Source organism: Anas platyrhynchos, chromosome 29, assembly GCF_047663525.1.
Source record: "Anas platyrhynchos isolate ZD024472 breed Pekin duck chromosome 29, IASCAAS_PekinDuck_T2T, whole genome shotgun sequence".
Classification (NCBI taxonomy): domain Eukaryota; kingdom Metazoa; phylum Chordata; class Aves; order Anseriformes; family Anatidae; genus Anas; species Anas platyrhynchos.
This window is the reverse complement of record NC_092615.1, coordinates 3,466,903-3,490,167: the sequence shown is the minus strand read 5'-3', so window position 1 is coordinate 3,490,167 and position 23,265 is coordinate 3,466,903. Positions and strand designations below refer to the sequence as shown.

General features: G+C 47.7%; 1 protein-coding gene across 5 annotated transcripts in view; it reads left to right on the top strand.

Annotated features, from left to right (window-relative positions):
* The window catches only part of LOC101790805 (fibrillin-2), a 116,513-nt gene that overhangs the window by 62,701 nt on the left and 30,547 nt on the right, over positions 1 to 23,265 (top strand). For all 5 annotated transcript variants that reach the window (XM_038169201.2, XM_038169199.2, XM_072029151.1 and 2 more), the window contains exons 9-26: positions 1,960 to 2,085; positions 10,266 to 10,418; positions 11,094 to 11,291; positions 11,937 to 12,080; positions 12,683 to 12,802; positions 13,274 to 13,399; positions 13,838 to 13,960; positions 14,645 to 14,920; positions 15,298 to 15,351; positions 17,684 to 17,809; positions 18,101 to 18,226; positions 19,771 to 19,890; positions 20,700 to 20,837; positions 20,926 to 20,976; positions 21,502 to 21,627; positions 22,348 to 22,575; positions 22,717 to 22,842; positions 23,111 to 23,239. In XM_038169201.2, coding sequence (XP_038025129.1) covers positions 1,960 to 2,085; positions 10,266 to 10,418; positions 11,094 to 11,291; positions 11,937 to 12,080; positions 12,683 to 12,802; positions 13,274 to 13,399; positions 13,838 to 13,960; positions 14,645 to 14,920; positions 15,298 to 15,351; positions 17,684 to 17,809; positions 18,101 to 18,226; positions 19,771 to 19,890; positions 20,700 to 20,837; positions 20,926 to 20,976; positions 21,502 to 21,627; positions 22,348 to 22,575; positions 22,717 to 22,842; positions 23,111 to 23,239 — 2,490 coding nt within the window. The remainder of the gene's footprint in view (positions 1 to 1,959; positions 2,086 to 10,265; positions 10,419 to 11,093; positions 11,292 to 11,936; positions 12,081 to 12,682; positions 12,803 to 13,273; positions 13,400 to 13,837; positions 13,961 to 14,644; positions 14,921 to 15,297; positions 15,352 to 17,683; positions 17,810 to 18,100; positions 18,227 to 19,770; positions 19,891 to 20,699; positions 20,838 to 20,925; positions 20,977 to 21,501; positions 21,628 to 22,347; positions 22,576 to 22,716; positions 22,843 to 23,110; positions 23,240 to 23,265) is intronic.

Genomic DNA, 23,265 nt, shown 5'->3' with positions numbered 1-23,265 from the left:
TTTTGGACAAAATGTCCAGCATAAAGCTAGATGAATACATAATACAATGAGTGAACAATTGGCTGATGGGTAAGGCTCAAAGAGTTATAGTAAATAGGGTTTCATCAGGCTGCTGGTTAATCACTAATGGGGTTCCACAGGGATCCATTTTAAGGCAAGTTCTTTTCAATATTTTTAGAAACAAAGTGATCTGGACACAGGACTCCATACTGTTTGCTGATGATACTCAACTAACAGGATCTGTTGACTCCCTTAAGTGTAGAGAGGTCTTAAAGAGACATCTTGACAAATTAGAAGTCCGGGAAATCACCACCCACATGAAATTTTATATTTCTATGCATAAAATTAAGCCCAAGTGAATGGAGCAGGTTATAGAATCATAGAATATGTAAGTTGGAAGGGATGCACAAGTATCGAGTCCAGCTCCTGGGTTGGAGGACCACTCAAAAATCAGGCCATATGTCTGAGAGCGCTGTCCAAGCACTTGTTGAACTCCGGCATGCTTGATGCCATGAATTTCCCTGGGGAGCCTGCTCCAGTGCCCAACCACCCTCTTGGTGAAGAACCTTTCCTAACATCCAGCCTTAACCTTCCCTGATGCAGATTCCCTCCGGTCCTGTTGCTGTCACCAGAGAGCAGAGCTCAGCACCTGCCTCTCCACTGCCCTCATCAGGAAGCTGCAGGCCGCCATAAGGCCTCCTCTCGGCCTCCTCTTCTCCAGGTTGAACAAACCAAGTGACTTCATCAGCTCCTCATGTGTCTTCCCTTCTAGAACTTCCCTTTGCCATCTTCATAGCCCCCCTTTAGGTGCTCTCTAACAGTTTTATGTGCTGTTTTATAATGTGGTGCTCTCAATATGAGGCCACACCAGTGCAGTGTAGAGTGGGATGTCATGGATGTATTTCCCTGTCATCTTCACAGGTGTAAACAGCTTGATGAGGCGTGGCATTAGTATCTGGTTTCTATGAACAGTCTAATGAAAAAGCTGACTCTGAAGAACCATAATCCAATCCCTAATTGTTCAGGCACAGCTGGAGAATTGTGTGTAGAAACTCATTTTGACAGGGCCCAATGTAAGCCATTGGGATAGGATTATGTGTTTTCCCTTAGGATAAAAAACATGTTCTGTCTGAAGTTCCGGAGGGACTGATGGTTACTTGGCAGATTTTGGTGCATGGGGAGCAGGGAGATGTTTGCTTGGAGACAGAATTCCTCACAGGGACATCAGCTGCATCGGGAAGGAAACGTGGGGGAGAGACAGAGGGAAGAATCTGGCTCTGCAGTGAGATGTGGATGCGAAAAGCTCCTATCGGAGCTCCTTCAGCATCCAGGCTCAGGTAGCCAGGCCTTTGGCAATGGGGCTAGTCTCTGTGTTCAGTTTGTGGTGCAGGTATGCTGTTATCTCCACACTAGGCAGATCACACTGTAAGTTCAAATGGTAAAAGCTGTATCATTGGTGTGGTTTTCTCTGAATTTCAGTGCCTTGGTAATCTTTCTGCAATCATTACCATATGTTTGGGCACTGAGGCTGCCTGGCCTCTCTGAGGCCTGAGCATAGCTGTTGTGTTTTTTTTTTAGGTGTCCAGTGCTTTTTAAAAACGTGATGTTTTCAGAAGCATCTCTGCCTTCAGGCATTTACACAGATGTGTTTCTGTCCTAAAGCTTCCTTTGTGCTCCAGAGAGCTGAACATTTTAGATCAACCTACCCAAAGACCTCTGTTGTCAGTGGAAATAGGTAGATGCCTTCATGAAGCCTACTGAATTACTCTTTAGAAGAGTCTTGTTTTCTCTACCGATCCACTGCTAGGAGTCCACTAAGGGTTTCAATCATCCCATAACAGTCCTTAACACCAGCAGCTGGCCTGTGTGTTCCCAACTCTGGTCCTGGATCGATACCGCAGGTAGGAAAGGAGATGGTTTGCAAAGAAACATAATCACCGTTGGTTTGTTCTTTTCCAGATGTGGATGAGTGTGGAGCAGTCTCCAGCGTGTGTGATGGTGGTGAGTGTACCAACACAGCAGGCAGCTACGTGTGCACATGTCCGCGTGGTTTCATGACAAGCCCGGATGGATCCCGCTGCATTGGTAAGATGCTTGATAGCTCATCTCAGAAAGTCATCGTTCATGCAATAGCTGTAAAATGCTGGTTTTCATGTGCTGTCCTTTCATGTGCTGCTACAGTCCAGCCTGGTCACAGGTTTTGATGCTCTCCTCCTTGGCTGCTGTGGACCAGGGCTTTCCCCATCTCCGAGTCACAGAGAATAACTTGGGCTGCAGATGCCTTAGTGCTTAAAGTGTTTCACAGGAGGCTGCTTAGGGACACTAAGAGGACTGAGGTAGAAGGTGTCTGGCTAGGGTAGTGGTCTGCTTGAAGAAGAACCCTTGTGCTCGTATCCTATCACTTTTCTCCTGCGTTAAATGTCAGACAGACAGATATCAGCAGCCCCCTGTGACTGAATTGCAGGCACAGTGTATGCCACAGTGTGAAGGTCCAAGGAGAAGCCTGTAAGCTTTCATGAATCAGAGGAGGCCAGTTACAGGAACACCCTGCAGCTGCACATTCATCCACTTGCTTTGCAGAGGTGAAGGAGCAGGAAAGCTCACTCCAAATGTTTGCACAACCAATGCAAATAAATGGTGACTTTTGTCATGTCCTCCTTCTTCCTGTTTAGACTACAGGTAATGGCTCATAAATCTCTACTGCCCCAAGCTAATAAGCAGTTGGACTGTGGACTCAATTGGCCTCATTTCACTGCACTGAACTCAACCTTTCAGGACTGAGTTGCTTTGCACTGAGCTGGCTGTCTGGTTTCCCTCTGTAGTCACTGGAAAGAAAGAGGTGCTTCCCAAGCATGGCACAGGGCACTATAGACACCAATTCCTGCACACATGCTGAGCCTGCAGGCTTACAAGGCTGCTGTGTAAGCTCTTACACACTACCTTGTAGCCCACCTTCCTCCCACAATATCCAATTTCTGGCAACAAAATGACTTCCAGGCCCATAAGGAAATCACAGTCTTGCAGACTGCGTGAAGGGCTTGGTTGTGGACAGTGTGTGCCACTTAACAGGCTCAAACATACCTGTTCACTCTTAGTTTGGCTCAAGATGCCTGTATTTCAAAGCTTTCCAGAATTGGCTCAAGTCCAGGCAAGCTTTCCCCAGACTTACGAGCTGTTTTGCCTCCAGACTACAGAGCCTGGAGTGAATCTTGCATGTTTAACAGATCAAAATTCTTTTCCAAGTCTTGTAAATATTTGATGGTCCATTTCTCTTTGAAACGGACAACAGTATCTATGATAAATAGATCAGATCTCTACTTACTTGCTTTCAGCAGGAGCAGTTACTTTAGTCAAAATGAACCCCAGGGTTTGTCTTTCTGTTCAGAAACTTAATTTGCCTTTAGAAACGCAAGGATGCAAGGATCTGTAAAGAGGAACTGTTACAGGAAAGGCAAGGATCTTTGGCAAGGATCATTGTTAGTGCAATGGAAAATGTCAGGCACAGTTTTTGTGGAAAGTCCTGGAAATTAATAAAGAAAATAAATAAATATAAAAATCCAAGCTCTTTTATATCCCTAGAACCTGGAATAAAAATTAATCATGTTCCAGTTCCAGAAAGAAAATGTTATAAAGTATAACATACGTTTCACCTTGTTTGGGCACCTGGTAGGTTTTAAAAAGAATGAAATTCTTTTCTCCCCTGTTTCCCAGGCCCTTCCATAAGCCTTGAGGGTGTGATGGCTGTCTTATGAGTCATATGGACATTTCTCTACTTTCCTTGAAACCAAATGTTTCAAGTAAAGAGAACTAAATAAAATTAGAAAGACCAAATTTAAAAATAGTCCAAAGCTTAGTTAGCTACAGTGGACCATGACTGGATCTAAACTCAATACATCATGCTCTAGCCATTTCCCTGAGCTAATAAATGCTGCTAGCGTGCTGTCATATTTTGGGACGCACAATATTTTATCTGGCAAAATACACAGTTACCATTGGGTGCTGTTGCAGTGGAATCCATATTTTATAAACCCTGTTTATATCGGTTGACGGGGTTTTAGTGCTTATTTTGGGAGTTTTAACCCACTATTTACATCCTATGAAATAAATCAAATAAATAGTTTGTAAAATTGAAAGTTAATAAATAATGTAGACACCCTTAAAACAAGAAAAGCATCAGGAGAGAGCAGAAGAGATTGTCATACCACCACCTCTCAGATGTTTAGACTGAAAATGACCACATAGGGCTTTATATATCATGGGGCACCCACACTGAGTATGTGGAGATTTTATGGTGGCCAACTTCATATATTCCCATCCCTTTCCCCTCCCTTTTTAGAAAAGTAAACACCTTTTTATTGCATTTGAATAATCTCCTGTAGTTTTTGCAGCTGAAACAGCAAGACACTGAGCTTGAGTTGATCCCAGATCTCATTAGCTGCCTTCCCCAGTAAAATGCAAACAGCGGCGTAACTGGAGAAAGTCTGTCATCATTTGAAATGAACATTTATTGAATGATTCAACCATCTGTGCTTGACACAAAGAATCCAGTTCCACGTGTATTCACAACAGTTTCATTCATTTATGCTTGTAAAAGACAGGCTCAGTGCTTTGCAGGCAGCAGAAGAATCTGCTCTAGCAGTTTGTGAGCCTTGTTTGTACAATGGTTTGCTTTTCAAGAACTGCTTAAAAGCATAGTTTTCAAATGAGTAAAATGGATGTTCGGGTGCATTTCCAGTCATGCACGTGGTATTCCCTTGTTCAGTGCAAGCCAGCAGTCCTGCGCATTGCTTTCTTTGCTCATTTCTCCTGATAGGACAGCAGTGCTCTGAAAGAGAGACTGTGAGAGATTGAAAGGAGGTTGTGAAGGTGTCACGGAGGGCCTCACCTGCCCGGAGAACCCTTTCTGACTGCTTTGGTCATTTTCCAGGAAGGGAGAGAACAACAGGAAAGAGGAAATATGAGAAGATAATATTTATGACACTGAGAAATGACAAAAAGGAAGTGGTGTGAGGGTCACAGGCTCAAAAGGATTAAGAAGGAGCTGGAGGGACTATGAGCAGAGCCCCCCAACAGCTCTCAGCACTTCCTAAAGGGTCAAGGGAACTGGGTATGCTGCCAAGGGGAGCTCTTCCCAGATACCTTCAGGGACTGAGGGTATAGAAGGGCTCCATAGTCACTGGGATTCCCATCCTCCTCCCACTGCCCTCTGGTGAGCACCATCATGTCCAGGCCCAGAAGGACAAGGGGGTCCATGACTTGGTGAGACCTTGGCTGGGGACAACAATGAGAAAAGAGGAAGGGGAATTATTTCAAGGATGCATTTATACCTCAGGCTTAAAACAGTTAAACTGGAAGGTGAGTTTAGAAAACAGTGAACAGCCAGGAGCCAGGGAGGGAGTGAATTTACTATATCACTTGCCAACAAAGAAACTGCCTTCTGATAATCCAGAGCTTCCCTGTTTGTACTGCAGCCTTCCTTCAGTGAGACAGCAGAAGTGGCACTGGAGGCCAAGGTGTGTCATGGATATTGGTTTAGTGGGAGTTGCACACATTATTCCTTTGTTCTCACATCACTTTCCACTGAGATGGACACCGCCATCTATACTAATCTTACCCAGACAAGAATGAAATTGGTTAGGTTTCCAGAAACTGAGAACATGTGATGACATCCTTAGTCCTGGTTGAGTGTCCTCACCACTGCATGAGGCTCCTTTTGCACCTTTCTTCCATGCAAACCAAACACCATTGGACATCTTGGGTGGTAGTCCTCTGGCTACATGCTGATGTCTGTGTTGCAGTTCCCTGCTGAGTTAATCACCCTCAGGTCCTTTTATAGTCAGAGCCAAATGCCTTTTTCAAACCATTAGTTTGTTTGGTTTTGGCCGCTTGAGATTCTCAGTTTCAGTAAAAGGCAAGACACAAAGTGGAAGAAATGTTTACCCTCTAAAGTTCTTCTCTGGGATGCAGTACCAGTATTTCCTATTCCTCCTTCTCTGTCTGCTTCCACCCCACCTCCAAAGAACAGATCAGGTTTTCATCAGGATGAAATGTGCAAAATTAGGGAAATAGTAATTTAAAACATTATAATAACTTTTTATACTTGTCTTCATATTTGTGCACTGATAAAGGCAAGCTGTTAATGTTTTTCCCCTTGTTTTCATTTTCCTTTGCCCCTTTGCAACTTTTGCCCTGATCTTTTTCATAATTTCCCAATCCTTGGGAATTTACAAATAACAAAAAGAAAAAAGAAATTGATGGAAAAAAAAAATAAAAATGTTCTGTGATGAAATGAATGTGATAAATGTGGAGAAAAAGAAATGAAATTTTAAAAAATCAAGAAAAGAGTTTATTCCCTTAAACCAGAAACAACTAGAAATAAGTTTTCAAATTTATTTCCATTCTCTAAGTCTCTCACTTTTCCTCACGTAACTTCCATAAACTACTGATGACTAAATCAAACAAACTTATATATGTACGCCATGAGAATCCATTGCTGTATGCAATTCCTTTGCACAGACTTTTCTCTCTTCTACTGGCTGCTTAAAAACTGGAACCAGCCAACAAGTTCTTAAATGCCTGAACACCCTTGTCACCTTGTGCCCACCACAGAGAGGATGTCCACGCTGACATGAATGGAGACTTGCCATGATGAATTATCACCCGTTATCCAGAGAGTGCAGCTCCTGGTGTACTGCTTGTCCCAGGTATCATGACACTCCTATGCCTTTGAGATGCTGGTCCAGCCATATGGGCGCAGACTCTGCCAGACACCAGCAGGCAGCTCCATCTTGGAGTTGCTTCTGTCCCCAGATGATATGCAAAACAAATTCAATTTCCTGCTGCATCACTCCTGGTGGGACCTTACAAAGCATCCACAGCCTTCCTGAATCAGAGACCACCGACAGACCTATGCGTCTATCCACCACCTCTGTGCACTGTGTAATCTCACATGCACCTTATTTCTCACCTGCAGCGTTATCTGATTTACCAAGGTTACTGTGCAAATCTGTTCCCATAACAGCTGCAGAGGAAGGCTGAACAAAAACACGATGGCTTTCGCTGGTACCTCCAGCGTGTGGGTGGTCCTGCAAGAGGTCATAGAGGGACTGCAGGGACCCACTGTTCTTTCCATCCACCCTTGCCTCTGCCCAAGGCAGCTCCAGATGGGTTTTCAATTGGTTCTGACCTTCGTTTCTGAAAGAGATTATTACAAACTGCAGCAAAGACAGCTGAATTTAATAAATGTTCATCCAGATGAGTAAAGGCCGGACCATTCCCTCCATTACACAAACTGCTGTGACCTCCCTGCCTTGTCAAACCTGTCAACACGTGTCTGTCTGTAGGAGAAGTTGCATTCTCTGAATTACTTCTTGCTCGTTAACTGTCTGGCTGTCACCATGTATCACTGCCTTTATGGCAGCAAGCATCCCATAGAAGAACAGAAGGGCTGGGTGAAATCTGTTATTTCTAATGCCCACAGGGTTTATTCCAAACTACCACCCTCCAATTTAGAACTTCATCTAAGCTCTGTCCTAAGTAGCTTTTAGCTAAATTCACACCAATGGTTTGAGGTAAAGGGGCTCACGCAACTTTTCCAAGTGTCCCCGCTATGCTGCCTTGGTTTGTTCAGTGAGTGGCTGCTTTCTGGAATAGGAGTGGGCTGCATGCTGATGTTAAATAACACTCCCAACCTGTCAAGGTGCTGTGAAAACATCACCCTCTTCTACACACCAGCAGCTGCCACCAAAACCTACAAAGATAAGGGCATTGATTTTGGGCATCTTCATTTGCCAGAGATCAAGGACGTGGGATGACCGAAACATCCATATAGCTAGTACTTTGCTTTACTAGGATTAGGAGCTATTCCTGTGCTGCATTCAATCCCCTTGCTCAAAGTTCCTTTCTCCTGGTCTGTCTGCCCTACTGCAAGTCTCTTTCTTGGATAACGTTTCTGTTTAGAGGAACAGTTCGTGTTGAACTCGGTGCTGGCGAATGGCTGAAGGAATGTTACTAAAAGAGCTGCTGGTATAGTCACCCTGGCTTTAAACAGGGTTGCTGTCCTCTGCAGGTCCCCGAGATGTGATCAAAGAAGAGATGTAACTACAGCCCACAGATCAAACAGTTCCATGCAATTAATTTTAGTTATATTTCAGGAAAGTGTCAGCCTGCTGGCTAATTCAGTCTAAAAGCACAGACGACAAATCAGACTAGACTTTCCCCCTCATTAATTTACTTGAGAAACAAGGACGGGAGATGAATGAGTGGAAGATTCCAGGTTTTCCTAAAGGGCTTGGTGCCAGACAAGGCTTGCTAGACATATGAAAGACCCTCAGTCTCCTGGGCCTTGTCCAGAAGCCACACACACTAAACACCACTGCCAGGCTTGGTGTCTGTGGCTTTGGCTGTGCTTGCAGGCTTTGACCATCATCCAGGGCTTGTTCTTACTGCTCCGTCCAGGCTGTGGGAACTAACCCATGACCTGAAACAGGCATCCTCTGGGAACGGGAGGCCATCAGACGAGAGGCGTGTGAGATTGAGAACAGTCCATTTGGTTACAGAGAGACGCTGGAACCTAGCAGGGAGTGTTTCCTCGTGGGAAGCAAGGATCTTAGGGCACGTACCTTTATAACCACTCTGGAAAGAAAAGGTACAGCCTTGCCTGAGATGTGCAGGCCCACACTGGACTGTGGTGGCTGTGGGAAGGTCATTGCTTAGTACAACAAGTACAACACTGGGGATCACTGGCTGTTGCTGGAAGTGTTGAACCTTGATCCCCAGCCTTGCCAAAGTGGTGGCTAACCACCTTGGGCTGCCACCTTGGGCTGCCAGTTCTGTCCTGCTACAAGTGAAAACCAAACAAAGAAACAGCAGCTCTAACCTTCATCAGTTTAGCAGTCAACAGGGAACTTTCCCTACAGCCTCGTATGCCACTGCACCCACAAAGTCCCCAAGGAGAACAAGGTCTAGTGAGGTGCAGTACCTCCCACCTTGCACATTGCTGAAATTTGTCCTTTTTTTAGAGGTTGCAGTCACTAAGCTGCACAGCCAGGCTCCCTCTTGCCAGTACTCCCTCTGTCTGGATTAGTTTGTCTCCAACTCTGTGCTGTTGTCAACAGATGAGGGTGTTGCTCAGCTTTCTGTGTACCTTAGCCATGATAATGAATTTCCAAAATATATTTCCAAATACATTTCCTTCCATTTTCACCAAGCCTTCTTGGTTCCTAGATTTCATTAGTAGATCTGAATTACCTTTGAGGCAGTATATTTGGACATGAAATGGTAAGGAGGGACTTTGTCCCACTCCATGCTTGGAGGTGATGGAGAGGCTCCAAATGGTCCCTCAAACACTTTTTTTTTTGGAGCACTTCATTCTTAAAACACAGTCAAAAAATTCGAGTATATTAAAATCAAATATCAGATCTGCCAGACTTCTGCAGAGGCTAAACAGCTTTGTCCACAAAGGAAGGGTTGTGCAGTTATATTGACACTAATGGACAGTCCTTGGTCACAAGCGTAACCTAAATAAGCAAGACAGACACCAATGTCAGGAGGAACCTGAAGAATGGAGATCGCAGCCCCAGGATGCAGTTTTCTGAATAATGGATTTACTCCAGAACAGTTTATCTGCCCCTGCTGAGAGGATGAGTCAGGCTGCCCAGTGGTGGTACGATTAATGTCTGCAGTGATGTCTCTTGAGGACCAGCTATCCTCAGCCTTTTCTCTCTCCCAGCTGGTAACTCAGGGTGTATGTTGGGTGAGGGAACCCAGACCTGGCTATCATCAGTGCAGAAACTCTACTGAGAGGAAGGAGACACCTGTAAATTACCTAATTTATTTGAAATGGGAAGGTAAGGAAACGTGAGATGAAGTGGGGGATCTCATCTGTTTTCTGCTCTGTGATTTCAACCAGAATCAGCTTGTCCTTCTTGTGGAGTTCAGGGCAACAAGCAATGGAGAGAATCCAATGGAGAGGTGTTGCCAACCTACTGCCTGTTTCTGGTTTTGGTCAGGCTGCTTATAGGAACCTAAATGGGAATGTGGGATCTAATACTAGAGGGTGAAGCTTGTCTCCTACAGCCTTGTTGTGCACCAGGTGAAGGTGCTGGAGAACATCACGATCTAGGAGGATGAGGCAGAATAGAAGATCAGATTAGGATAATAGACAGCAAGAAGAAACACCAATGGGAACAGGCCCCTGGGACCTGACCAAGAGTGCGATGATGACCCCCTCTGAATGTGTCTCCTTCTTCTCTCCCTCTCTGCAGACCAGCGGATTGGGACATGTTTCTCTGCTCTGATTGGGGGCCGCTGTGCTGGGGACCTCCCTGGCCAGTACACCAAGATGCAGTGTTGCTGTGACTCGGGGCGTTGCTGGGCCATCGGTCAGACTCCAGAAATGTGCCCTGTCCGGGGATCTGGTAAGTGCAATGCAAAGGCTCTCCCACCTTCTGCTGGTCCAACCTGTGGCTCTTTTGCCCTGCCCTAGTTATACCCCAGGGTTGCACAGACATGGTAAACCATCAACATAACACCCAGAGAAATGTTGCATGGGATGCTGGCTTCTGTGCCAGGGGTTCATCCGAAGGCAAGCCAGATGCCTTCAACCAAGGCAAGAATTTATCCCTTTCTTCGTACCCCTTCAGCAATTTTTGGCTCCCACCGTAACTGAATATTGGGGCTAAATACTGGTGAGACCACACATCAGGATGCCTTCAGAAGTAGCTATCTATATGTCCCTGCCTTTTTTCCTTCGTCACCAGCAACCCCTCCTCTGAGAAGGATGGAGCTTTACAGCACCAGTCTGTCACCCTTCTGTGTCCTGTCCTTTCCTGCATGAAGGGAACCAGTGGTCCCACCTGCCCAATACACCCCAAGAGGCTATTGCCAAACACCCTGGCAAGCTGCCCCATCATCTGGTCTAGAGTGTACAGCATGAAAACCCTCCTTCCCCATCTGCCCTGTTCCCAGCAGCATCCACCCTACCTGCCGTCTGTCTCTCCACCCCTCTGTCTCTGCTCTCTGCACTCTAGCGGAGGCAGCGGGGGGGTTTAAGGCGTTCTTGGAAAAGCACTAAGGCAGCTGGTTTGTTTCAGATGAGTACCGCAGGCTTTGCATTGAAGGACTCCCAGTCGTGCCAGGGTTCCCTGGGAGCTTTCCAGGAATTCCTGGATTTGGGCCCAATGGAGTTGGGCCGGGACTCAACGGACCTGGAGGCATCGGACCAAATGGGGCAAATGGACAAGGCGGGATCCCAGGTCTGCCTGGAATGGGCCCAGGAAGTTCAAGCATTGGTAATTAAAATTACTTCTTACTGTGCTGACCCAACTTGGCTGCCTGTCTCAGAACATACACAGCGTGTTTGCCTGTGTGCCGGCCCACTTCTCTGAGCTGTGCACACATGAGCAAACCACCAGTGCTTGTAGCCAGATACAAGATTTATTATGACATTGTGGAGGTGATGGGATGTGACACTAATGCTATGCAGAATGCTGAGCCCAGAAGCAGATCAAACAGCATCTCCTGGCAGAGCAAGGGAGCTGAAGCTGGCTCCAGTGCAGAATATCTTTCTAATTACCAAACAGGAATGAAGCTTTCACGTCACTGCTTCACTCTCTGCTTCCCCAAAACAGACTGTTTTTCCCACCACCTTGGACTCTCTTCTTATGTGCATCTCTGTATAGCTCCTGGCCGAGAGCTGAGGCCTGCAGAAGTGCACTGGATGACAATAAATATTGGTTCTCACCTTGCTTGCTGTGCAATCTTGTGGATGCCAGCCGGGTGAGGGCACACCTGGTAGCACAGCACTCTGCAGAGCGTTCTGAGGCAGCTCAGTTTATGTCTGCAGCACCATGGTGGACTTACTGCTCCTCCTTCAAGGGGGCAGAAATGGGAAGGGAGCCGTAATATCTGTCTGATGCTGTCTCTGTGCTTTCCAGGAACTGCCACTTTAAATCAGACCATTGACATCTGCAAGCATTTCACTAACCTCTGCCTGAACGGACGCTGTATCCCCACCCCATCCAGCTACCGCTGTGAGTGCAACATGGGGTACAAGCAAGATGTGCGTGGAGAATGCATTGGTGAGTGGAATCTGCTTGACACACACACAGGTCGGCGCCCACCGTGCACCAGCCCCATGCAAGCTCCTGCCATCACCTTAGGCTGCTGCCCCAACAACCCACATTCCAGACAGAGCTCCCTATGAGAGGCTGTAGTTGGGCTCGTGTCAGCTAGTGAAGCTGAAAGAAGACGGAAAGGATTTGTCTGCCCAGCGATGGTGACAACTCTCCTTTGGTAGCCATAACATTGCCATTGGCTTAGCTGCTTGTCACTGCTTAGCAGATTCCCAAGATGATCTATATTCTCCCTCCTTTGCTCAGTGGGCAGAGCTTCCAAAAAGACATGAAAGAGGTCAAGCTTTCAGGTCTGCAGGCTTCAGATCCTTTCCTCCTCTAACTGTACTCTCTACGTGGTCATTATCATGTATTCAGGCCTGACTGGCTTTACCTTTCAACCAGCTCCAGCTTTCAGCTCCTCAATGCAGAATGTGTCTGCTTTCATCCTTGCTGGCCATGCTGTCAATGGGTGCAGCAGCTCACAGAAGCCAGCATTTATTGCCTTTCCTAGTAGCTGTGTGTGTGTTCCCTTGGAGTCTCACAGATTTAAGCTTTTCTTCTTGCAGATGTGGATGAGTGCTCCAGCAGCCCATGTGTGCACGGTGATTGTGTGAACACACCTGGTTCCTATCACTGCAAGTGCCATGAAGGCTTCCAGAGCACCCCTACAAAGCAGGCTTGCATTGGTATGTCTTTTCTGTCCCTGCCTTTTGGGGGAGACACTGTATCCTACACCAGTTTCAGCAGGATTATCAAAGAGTTAAGAGTTAGTTAAGTGTCTCTGAGACATTTAGTAGTAAGCCTGTCCATGGCTTTTTGTATGAGATTTTTTGCTGCCTACTATGGGCTTGAACAGGCATAGGATTGTTTCAGATACAAGGGGAGCCCTAGGGCAGGAAATCAACCAGGACATCATCAAAGTCCTGAGATCCCAGAGCTCTAAAATCTCAAAATTAGTGCCGCTCCCAGAGCATGCAGAGAGCTTTTCATGCATTTCCACCTCTTGCAGTTTGCACAGAGGAGAAAACTGTCATCCTGGAACAGAATACACCGTGAAAGACTGAGAGCACTTTTCTGGGTTTCTCATGGAGCAGATTAAGCTGGAAGTGCTCCTCATTCCACCTGCCGCTGATTTCCTATATTTATTTCCCTGCCAGATATTGACGAGTGCATCATGAATGGAGTGATGTGCAGGAATGGACGCTGTGTTAATACTGATGGCAGCTTTCAGTGTATCTGCAATGCTGGCTTTGAAATCACCCCTGATGGCAAGAACTGTGTTGGTAAGCTATTTCCCGATACGTCATCATCCATCACCTTGGGGAAGTTGGAGCTGAGCTGAGACTATATCCCGCCTGGGGGATACTTTAGTCTGTGCTGATCTGCCTTCATCCTGGATAGACGCTGCTATGGCAGAGTGTATCTTGAGTGGGTATCTCTTGGGAGGAGAGGAGAGGAGAGCAGAGCAGAGGTATGGAAGCAGGATATTCTCTATCACCTTGAGAGCAGCTAAGGTACAAGTCCTGCTGCAAGCTGGACCAGCTGACTGAGGTACAGGACAGTTCTTAACAGGAGTAGCAGAGGGAACTCTAGCTGAGGATTAGCATCTACTCTCGTAAGAAGCATTTTGACTACAAGATTGGTGACATGAGTGTCTGAGCACAGAAGAGTCCTGCTGCAGCTCTCAGACTCTGCTCATTTTTTCTGCTTGTCCTCCTTAGATCATGATGAATGTGCCACGACCAATATGTGCCTCAATGGGATGTGTATCAATGAAGATGGCAGCTTCAAATGTATCTGCAAGCCAGGTTTTGTGCTGGCTCCCAATGGACGCTACTGTGTTGGTGAGTAGGTCTCTGAGCTTGGCCTCTGCCCTCTTCCCAGCCTGCCACCCATGTTTTGGGGGACTTGCAATGAGTCTGAGGCCAAGGGAAGCTAAGAAAAAGCAAAGCTGGTTCCAGGCATCTTCTGCTCTGCTGCCAGAAATTCTTCCCTAACAACAGAGTGGGCACAAGCGAAAACGTTGTTGCACCTCAACTATTTTGGTGCAAATTTGAGCTTAAATCCTCTTTCCACATGAGGTTAAGTAGGGCTGTGAAGCTCTGTATGGCTTACACAGTGTTAGCTGGAAGCTATTATCTCCATGGCTTCCCCAGTCTCTACAGTATCTTCCACCAGGGTTCGTGTGTCACCTCCCAAAGTCAGGAAATTTAGGGTGTGAAGGCAGAGTGGAGAAAGGAAGAAGAGGAGAATGTAGCACTCCTCTAAGACACCGCTGTGACACAAGGTGAAATCTCTGTCTCGCTGCTCCATTAACATAGCACAGTCCAGACCCTGCTGCTCTGAGAAGAGGTTCATTCTCAGGAGACTGAAGACCTCCAGATCCCTATTCCTTTCCCTGAATCATCAGCAGAGCCTGGCAGAACATTATGCTAAAGCATCATAATAATGCTAATAAGCTTAAAGCCCCTTTTTGTGTTCTCCTGCCCATGGGTAGCTTAACAGCCAGTTTGTGCTTCATCTTCCAGACATCGACGAGTGTGAGACACCAGGAATCTGTATGAATGGCTGGTGCATAAACACAGAGGGCTCCTTCCGATGTGAATGCCTTGGAGGCCTGGCTATTGGGGTGGATGGACGAGTCTGTGTGGACACCCACATGCGCAGCACCTGTTACGGAGGCATTAAAAAGGGCACGTGTGCGCGGCCCTTTCCAGGAGCGGTCACGAAGTCTGAGTGCTGCTGTGCTAACCCAGATCATGGCTTTGGAGAGCCCTGCCAACCCTGTCCTGCCAAAAACTCCGGTGAGCTCCTCTTCTCTCTGGGTTTGCAAAAGCCAAGAAGGTGCTCAGAGATGTTCTGGGTCTGTGACAGGTTCTTCACGAGATGGCCTAGACAGCTTGGCAATGGTATGGAGGGGTAAGGGGTGTAACCTTGCAGTCAACAAAATCAGGTTGAATCAACAAGCAAATCTGATGCTGATCTCATTGCAGAGATTCTCACCGTTTCGGACTATTAGCTGGGAGTATCAGCTCTAAAATATACATTGCCTAAGTGTAAACAGACACTGCTTGGAAGCCCACAAATTGCATTCTAACAAACAAATAATAAATCCCAGATTAATGCCACTGTACTTGAACTGTCCAGAAAAGATAATGGCTCTGTTGTGCTTTCTCCACAGCTGAATTCCAGGCACTCTGCAGCAGCGGCATTGGAATAACAGCTGATGGCAGAGGTACATGCATCCCAAATCCTATATTCTAGATAGACGCATCTAAAGTCATTCTCAGCTCTTTCTTTCATCTGCCTTTAACTGAGTGTGCATGCATCTGTGTGACTGTGGGAGCGTGTGCCATAAGGGAGGAGCGTTAGAACATTATGCCTGTGATGTGAGAGCACTTTGTGAGTAAGCTCGGGGGAGGCTACATAGCCTGGGTGGTTGTGAGTGCAAGAACATATTGCTGTGTTAGTGAGTGTCTGTGGGTGGACATGGGCTTGGGCACAACGGGATAGGGGTGTTCTATGTCTTTTCTCCTTCCTACAAAACCTTGAATTAATATTAAGCAAACAACCATGCGTATTGATTCAAGTAGCTGATTTCTGGCACCCTGCAGCAACTCCATTTCTGGGGATGTGAACACAGAGTTTAGTTTTACGCACTGCTTTGATAGGAGTGAAGAGTGTGACCAGTTGCATCCTCTTGCTTATTTCCCTCCTCTGTCCTCCAGCTCCTAGGTTGCAGGAGAAGAGGGTTCACAGTCTTCCAAGGAGAGGGAGGTGATAAGTGCATGTTGTGCTGCATGAGACATGCTGCCAAGGGGCTGCTTTGAATTAGACAGCTGTGCAAGACGTCAGGCAGGCAGCTACGCTGCCAGCCCTGGGCAGTGCTTGGATTAGCAGGAAGAACACAACGCAGCCAGCTAACTATGGTCTTTCAAAACTTTCCAAATGGGAATGAGCCAGAGGCAAAATGCTGGTGGCTTCTTGGGCTTCCTTCCAGGGTACCATTTCTTGGCCGAAATCAGTCTCGGGCTGATGATAAGATGCTTTCTAGCAAGATATTAATGTCAGACATGCTTTGGTCAGCTCAGAACTGCCTGTAGCCAGGGCTATTTACACTCAGCACCTCTCCAGGGTTGCAGTTCCCTGGGGATGTAACTGAACTCCGACTGCATGGAGACAAAGGCCAGCAATGTCTGGAAAGCCCTAGCCTGGGCTGCTTGCCACCTGGCACTATGGCACTGCGAGGACACTGCTGTACAAATGAAAATGTGCCTTGTTCTGTGGGGAGGCTGTTTCTTGCCATGATAATATCTTTTTGCCCGGCCACGAGAGGTTTGCTCCAAAAAGGGCAGTGAAGTGATATCAGCACAAAGCAGGAGGAGTTGTCCACATGGCTGCCACCCCTCTGTGTTGCTCTCCTCATGTTCTTGGTTCTGTTGACACGGAGCACTCTCCTTTTTAAGGACAGAGCTCCCAGTATGGGAGGAGAGGAGGTTGGTGATGGCAGGGACACCCACATCTCTGACTGTCAGACCTCCTGCAGGCCTGAGTTCACCCACCATGCACATGGATAGCAGTGCCCTGTGAGACCCACTGCACATCATTGCAGAATGGTCCCAAAATCTCTCAGGCTGGGATAGATTTGGCCAAGGCACTTTGCAAGTCTTAGAAGCTGAGGTTTTAACATCCTATGGGCTCCTTGTCCCATGGCCCTGCCCTCACCTGAACACTCCCCTCCTTCCCTGCCCTGCCATCACCTCACAGGGCCTTAGGTTCTCACATCTCTTGTTCCAGGATGCCAAGCTGTTCTCGAACAGTTCTTTATGTCAAATAGTAGGAAAAGGAAATTCACTTCGGCCTGACCAAGACTTCTTCCAGCCTGGTGGCTGTATGGTCAGTGAGTCTGTGCAAGTCTGGGGACCATGGCTAGTCCAGGGGCCATTGGAAGGGCTTTGCTGTGACCATCTGGCCATGGGCATGACACTTTGCCAGTCCAGCTGCACACAGGATGCTCTCCAGCATGTCTGGGTGCTCTTTCCCTGTTTTACCTCTAGCAATGGTCCCCTGAAGTAGGACTGTATGTGCACAGGTAGGTTGTCCATCACACTCTGTGTTTACACGAGTTGTCCCCAGCATCTTGCTCAGAGCACCTTCCGCCTTCTTGCCTATTGAAAGAGGCAGGACAATTAAATGGTCTGACCTGAGTATGTGGGAGACAGGCAATGTCAGTAGACTCAAGAAGATAACAGAAGGACCTGAGAGCCCTCCATATGGTAATGAGTCTGCAGTCATCTCAACTTGTCCACTTCTCTGCTCCTGAGCTCAGAGCCCCGTGCCATATCAGCTGTGTATCCCTAGCTCCAAAGCACTGGCAAGAAAGTGGTGAGGCTCCCCAGAGCTTACTAGGTTATACCAAGAGGGAAGGTGGGACAAGGAGAGATATCTGCAGAGGGGTGCCCTAGCTGGCTACTGACAACAAGAAGCAATGAAGAATTAGAGTATGGAATATTTCTTTGTCTGTGGTTGGCCATGATCCATCTAATTTGGCTTCCTTCTCTGTGCAGACATCAATGAATGTGCCCTTAACCCAGACATCTGCCCCAACGGCATGTGTGAGAACCTGCGTGGGAGCTACCGCTGCATCTGCAACCTGGGCTATGAGTCAGATCCCACGGGCAAGAACTGTGTGGGTGAGTTCAGGGCAGCCCAAGCCCAGTCTGTCATAACAAAGCAGTGTGGCATAGTCCAGTGGTAGTAGGGAGGGGGTGCACATGCAGCATATGATGTCTTTTTGCCTCAACTGCCTTCTGGTTTTATCTGTAGACCTGAATGTGTTTGCTTACATGTCAGGCCTTGTACAGTATTGATCTGGGTAAAAAGGAGCATTTCTGTGCCTCTCAGGCTGTTGGAGTGCTGTAGGGCTGGCAAACTGAAAGAATGGACTCTGGTGTTGAAGCTCAGAAACCCTATCTTTTTCACAGATGTTGATGAATGTACTGTCAATCGTTTGCTGTGTGACAATGGACTGTGCCGCAACACACCTGGCAGCTACACCTGCACCTGCCCCAAGGGCTTTGTCTTCAGGACTGAGACAGACACCTGTGAAGGTAATGTGACTCTTAAGACAACAGAGAGCATCTTTGCAAGTTATAAAGAGTGAGCTATGTCTTGTCATCCTGCCTGAAATAAGCTCAGAGTTTAACGTGCCTTTGGTTCTCTTTTGCCCAGAGTGGTTTGAGCTGGAGCAGGGCCAGGTTTGGGGATTATTTTTTTTTTTCCCAGAGGGAATTTCATTCAAAATAGTGGACATACAAACCCCAAAACATCTGAGCTTTTCAGTGACTGAAAACCAGAACAATTTCTTCCAGGCTCCCAAAATTGTAGCTAGAACCTGACCAAAATTACAAATTTGGGGTATTTGGTTGAAAGCTTATAGTTTGTAGTAGGAGAGATTTGTTTGCTGACCACAAAGCCCCAAAACACTGGCACTTTATGCATCTGTTTAGACAAAACCCTCGTTGTCTGTAAAGAATGTGATAAATGGCAAATGCCATGAAGCCTCACATCTGGTGCAGACAAACACATAAAGGCCATGGTCAACATTGTGGCTTCTCCCTCTAAGCCAGCAGCATCCCTGAGTGAGCGAGTCCATCATTCAGGATTAAAAGGAGGACAGGGACAGGGGACATTATAGCAGCAGTCTGCTACAGGCCACCTGATCAAGAAGACCAAGCAGGTAAGGCCCTCTACAGGCAGATAGAAGCAGCCTCTCACTCACAAGCCCTAGTCCTCATAGGGGGCTTGAACCACCCCGATACCCGCTGGAGGGACAGCCCAGCAGGGAGAAGGCAATCCAGGAGGTTCCTGGAATGCACTGATGATAACTTCCTTCTTCAAGTGACAGAGGAGCCACCAAGGAGAGGTGCTATGCCGGATCTCATTCTCACCAACAAGTTGGGGCTGGTGGGGAATGTGAAACAAGGGGCAGCCTTGGCTGCAGTGCCCATGAAACGGTGCAGTTTTGCATATTGAGGGCAACAAGGAGGGAGCACAGAAAGCTCGCTATCCTGGACTTTGGCCTCTTCAGAGATCTGTTTGGTAGAGTACTATGGGACAAAGCCCTGGAGGGAAGAAAGGCCCAAGAAAGCTGGTTGATATTCAAGGATCATCTCCTTCAAACTTGGGAGCGATGCATCCCAACAAAGAGGACATTGGGCAAAAATGCCAGGCAGCCTGCATGGATGAACAAGGAGCTCCTGGCCAAATTCAAACAGAAAAATAGGCCTACAGAGAGCAGAAGCAAGGACAGATAGCATGGGAGAGGTGCAGAGACATTGCTTGAGCAGCCAGGGATTAGATTAGGAAAGCCAAAGCCCCACAGTTTCCCATTAGTTTCATTGACTAGCCTCAATCCATCCATCGCTTCCCTCAACACTGAAGAAGCTCACTAATTTCAGTGTCTGATGTCAGGGCCTATCCATCTTGAGATGGCGCATACTTGGAGTTGTACATGCAGGATTCTTACGGCCTGGACTGGTGAACCTCTGAGCAGCTGAAAATTTCCCTTCTTCATGTTCTTTGCTTCTTGTCTCCCCAAGTCCCTGGCCCAGAAGACTGCATCCCACAGCACTTACTCCCTTTCTTTCTGCAGATATCAATGAGTGCACCTCTAATCCTTGCGTGAATGGTGTCTGCAGGAACAATGCTGGCTCCTTTGCTTGTGAGTGCTCCCCAGGCAGCAAGCTGGACCCCAGTGGCACCATCTGTGTGGGTAAGGATATGGCCTTCTGGAGGCAACTCCAGGACACTGATATCAGCACTGCCCTGCAGAAGCCCTTGCTGTTCACCTGAAGCTAGTCCTGTGATCCTGGCCCAGGGGTGGATATTGTTGGAGGCCTTTCTTTCTTATCTTGTGTTTCCTTATTGTTAATTGTATCAATTAACATCTCTTATGCATCCAGGAAACCTGAAATGCTGAAACTTCAGACAGTGCTCTGGGCATTGTATCAGACAGAAATCCTTAACTGTGCTGCAGCAAGACAAAGCACAGGCATGGGGCCCAAGGGGACCCTACAGCTCATGATAGTGTATTCTCACTCACCAGATGGATTTTTAGTGTGCTGGGATTAAGGCACATCAAGATGAAGTAGAACCCTTCTCACCAAGATGATGAGAACGTACTCACTTCCTAGCTGGTCAGGGCCTTGCATGGTGTTGGTGTATAGCAACCTGGCGCAGCTACGCAGAAGGGACTCTTTCTATCCAGAAGAGGAGCAGGCTGAGAATAGAAAAAGGGCAGGACACAAAACTGGTGCAATAGTAGTTGTATCAGAGAGCACAGAAATGCTGCTCCACAGCATAGAAGTGGGACATGGCTCTAAGGAACAGCAGTTTGGGTCCATGCTACAAAGTGCTTGGCCCCATGTCTGATAAATAAAGTAGAGACAGAAAGCAATAGTCACACTGCAGCTTAAGGGTAATTTCTCCTACCTGCTTACTGTGAAAGGCTGGCTGTTATGAAATCGGGAACCTTAGCCAAGGAGCAGCTCTTGACTCAAAGCCTTGCCTTTGTCCCTACAGACAGCATGAAAGGGACATGCTGGCTGAACATCCAGGATGGGCGCTGCGAGGTCAACATCAACGGGGCCACACTGAAATCAGAGTGCTGTGCAACACTGGGAGCAGCATGGGGCAGCCCCTGTGAGCGCTGTGAGATTGGTAAGGTTCTTCTTGGCAAACAAATCATGAAGGTAGGATGCAGCCCATTTATCTGCTAATATTCCTCTGTTTTCCTGTTTTCTTGCAGATACTGCCTGTCCCCGGGGCTATGCCAGGATGAAGGGGGTCACATGTGAAGGTAAAGTGTTGCAGGACACAGAAGACTTTTTAAATTGGGAACATAGTCATTGTTTATTTGTTGTTCTTCTGCATCTTTGAGTTTGGACACAGCTGGTTGGAGTCTCATACTTTCTGTATTATTTCATGCTTTCTTGCTTTGGCATCTGCCCTGAACACTGCAGACAGGGTGCTCTGAATAGAGGCTGTTCACTGGTGTGTAGCACCAGTGTGTGGACACACAGCAGTTATCTTTATGTGTCCTGGTGCTGCTCTGTCAGCACTGTGCCAGCTGTGGGCCTGTGCAACAGGACCACCTTCTCTGTCTGTTCCTCTCGGAAAAGGCTTCATGATGCAACCTCCTTGCAAAAGTGTCTGGGTATGGCAGTGCCTGTGCCTGCAGCACGTTTGTCAGTGTGACAGCCTTCCAGTGCTAGCCAGGTGGGCAGCTCTGGGCTCTTTCCAGCTTCTCCAGGAGCTCCTCGAAGCCGTACTGGGCCCGATTATGTGCCACCCTCATGTGTGCCTCTTGCTTTCCTGCCAACAGATGTAAATGAGTGTGATGTCTTCCCTGGTGTCTGTCCAAATGGCCGCTGTGTAAACACTGCCGGCTCCTTTCGGTGTGAGTGTCCAGAAGGGCTGACCCTCGATGGCACCGCTAGGACATGTGTGGGTAAGAACACCTCATCTGGCCCATCTGACCAAGCCCTCTGATGTCTGTTCAGCCATCTCCACAGAGGCCCAACCATCCCATACCCAACCACATGCCATCAATCAATCCCCGAGGCTGCTGCTGTCTGAAGTATGTAAAACTTGTTAGGAGCAGCCAAAGCAAGCAGCCCAGTCAAGGCAAATGTGCCACGGCTTCATGTCCCCAGGTCCAGCCAGTAATGCAATTGTTGTCCTTGTGTGGATATCAGGGGTAGCCAATTCTGCATGCTATGTTTTCTAAGGTCTCCTGTTCATCACTGGCTGTTACAGTGATTAGTCTCTAAGCAGATAACCTAACAGTAAAGGTTAATGACCCTGCCCAGGAGCCCTAAAGCAATTCCTGGCTGCTTTCTGGGCACATCACGAAACACGTGTGCCCTTCATAGGGTCATCTGCACTACTAGCTCCTCCAAAGAGGGACTGTTTTCTGGCCATGGTGCCAACAGTCACAAGCCAGCCATGGCCATATCAATAGTCCTTAATATCACCCCAAACAAGGTGGCCATTTAACAAAATGGCCCATACCTGGGCATTGTTTGAAGGATGCTTTCTGGCCCCAGCCAAAGCTGTTCTAAGGACAATGCTAACTATGGCACAAGGCTGATGTCCCAGAAAAAGATACTTCCAGCCTTTCCAGAAGTCAGATGCTGCAGGGAGGAACTCATCTCTGCTGTCTCACCAGATGTGCGTGTGGAACAGTGCTACATGAAGTGGGATGAAGATGAGTGCACGGAGCCTCTGCCGGGCAAGTACCGGATTGACATGTGCTGCTGCTCCGTGGGCTCAGCCTGGGGCATCGATTGTGAAGAATGTCCCAAGGTTGGCTCTAACGAGTACAAGGCCATCTGCCCAAGGGGACCTGGCTTTGCCAACCGAGGAGATGTGCTTTCTGGCAGGCCCTTCTACAAAGGTGAGAAGAAAGAGGGGAGTGCCTAATCGTGGGCTATGCTCAGCCTATCTCAGCTACAGCCCAAGGAACCTGGTTCTGGGGCCCTACATTCATTGCAGACATCCCTGTCCTGAAATACTGCTGTTCAACCTTCCCCTACAGATGTGAATGAATGTAAGGTCTTCTCTGGCCTGTGCACTCATGGGACCTGTCGAAACACCATTGGCAGTTTCAGATGTCTCTGTGGCAGTGGCTTTGCTCTGGATGCTGAGGAAAGGAACTGTACAGGTAAGGGAAAAACCATGTTCCTCTGAACCACTCGTGCCCATCCCACTGCCTTGTGGGATGCTTAGCATTATGGTGGCACCCAGAGGAGTCATGACAATTATCTTAGGGATGTTCAGAGAAGCAAAGGGCAGGGTCACAAACAGCTTGTGACCCTCCTGCAGCTTGTGGTAGGAAGGATCAGTCCCACACCAGAGAGAGGCAGCCCAGTGCCAGCTGTTGTGCTTTGTAGCTTGTCCTGCCACCACTAGCTGCTCTTCATCCCCCACAGATATCGACGAGTGCCGCATCTCACCAGACCTGTGTGGCCATGGCACCTGTGTCAACACGCCGGGCAGCTTCGAGTGTGAGTGCTTTGAAGGCTACGAGAGCGGCTTCATGATGATGAAGAACTGCATGGGTAAGGGCTTATCTCTAGTGCAGAGC